Raw genomic sequence first — 1,088 nt, forward strand, 5'->3', positions numbered from 1 at the left:
TACATGTATATATATATATATATATATATATATATATATATATATATATATATATATATATATATATATATATATATATATATATATATATATACATATATATGTATATATATATATATATATATATATATATATATATATATATATATATATATATATATATATATATATATACATATATATATGTATATATTTATATAGTTAGATTTATAAATGAATAAATGAAATATATGAAGAAATCTGCATGAATGTTTTCTGTATGCATGTGTGTAGGAAAAAGCTCATCATTTCTTTTAGGTACGTTCCATTGTATCACGTGTATACGAACGTTCATGTGCGTCAAATCGGATCGTTTTCTTGTACATTAGTGTGTTCTTGTGCGCTGTTCACGCAATGCTGCTTTCATACACCATTATTGTTTTGAAAATGAATTTTCATACTTCATCTATACTCTGGTGCTTACCAGTCGTGTTACGGTGAAAAGATTCAACATGGCTTATTTCGGAACGTAAATATGTTCGTTGTGGCGTCCAGTTGTTGGTACGTCCTTTCTTGTGGCGACATGACAATAGTCGCTTCAATTCAAGACGGAAGGAAGACCCGACAAAGCTGTAGAGAAAGAAATTTGTTACGTAACTCATGTAAAATATGATTCTAGATATGTTCAGAGCTTCTTTCATCACTAACAGCCTATTGTGGTCGTTGATTTCGTCTAAGTCACTCCTCTCCAGTTTAATGGTGAAGAAGAACTGTTGGCACCAGGTAACGAAAAATGGAAGTTTGAACGCTATGAAACAGAAGGATATCATCAATAATAAAAGTGTGAAGTCTGTTCGACCGACAGCTTCTTTGGCTTTCACCTGGTTGGTCTTTTGCCTTCGCTTTAAACGGACCAATGCTCGAATAATAAGAACGTTGAGCAGGAAGATAAATACGAACGGCACAAATGTAATGGAGACGGCATAGACACTGTCCAAGACGAACGAAAGATATCTGTAGTCTAAATTTCCGGTACACTTTGTTAAGTCGCCGTGAAGCCGATAAACTTTGGTCAATGCTGGTTTATAAGAGTTGATGGCGAGCGAAAG

General features: G+C 32.6%; 1 protein-coding gene across 3 annotated transcripts in view; it reads right to left on the reverse strand.

Moving 5' to 3' along the window:
* Positions 1-204: 204 nt before the first annotated feature.
* Positions 205-1,088, reverse strand: part of LOC106868770 (cysteinyl leukotriene receptor 2) — a 200,592-nt gene continuing 199,708 nt past the window's right edge. For all 3 annotated transcript variants that reach the window (XM_089342343.1, XM_089342342.1, XM_089342344.1), the window contains one exon: positions 205-1,088. This exon is cut by the window's right edge and continues 766 nt beyond it. In XM_089342343.1, coding sequence (XP_089198469.1) covers positions 435-1,088 — 654 coding nt within the window. In that variant the 3' untranslated portion in view covers positions 205-434.

This window comes from Octopus bimaculoides, chromosome 25 (assembly GCF_046866305.1).
Source record: "Octopus bimaculoides isolate indiv1 chromosome 25, ASM4686630v1, whole genome shotgun sequence".
Classification (NCBI taxonomy): Eukaryota; Metazoa; Mollusca; class Cephalopoda; order Octopoda; family Octopodidae; genus Octopus; species Octopus bimaculoides.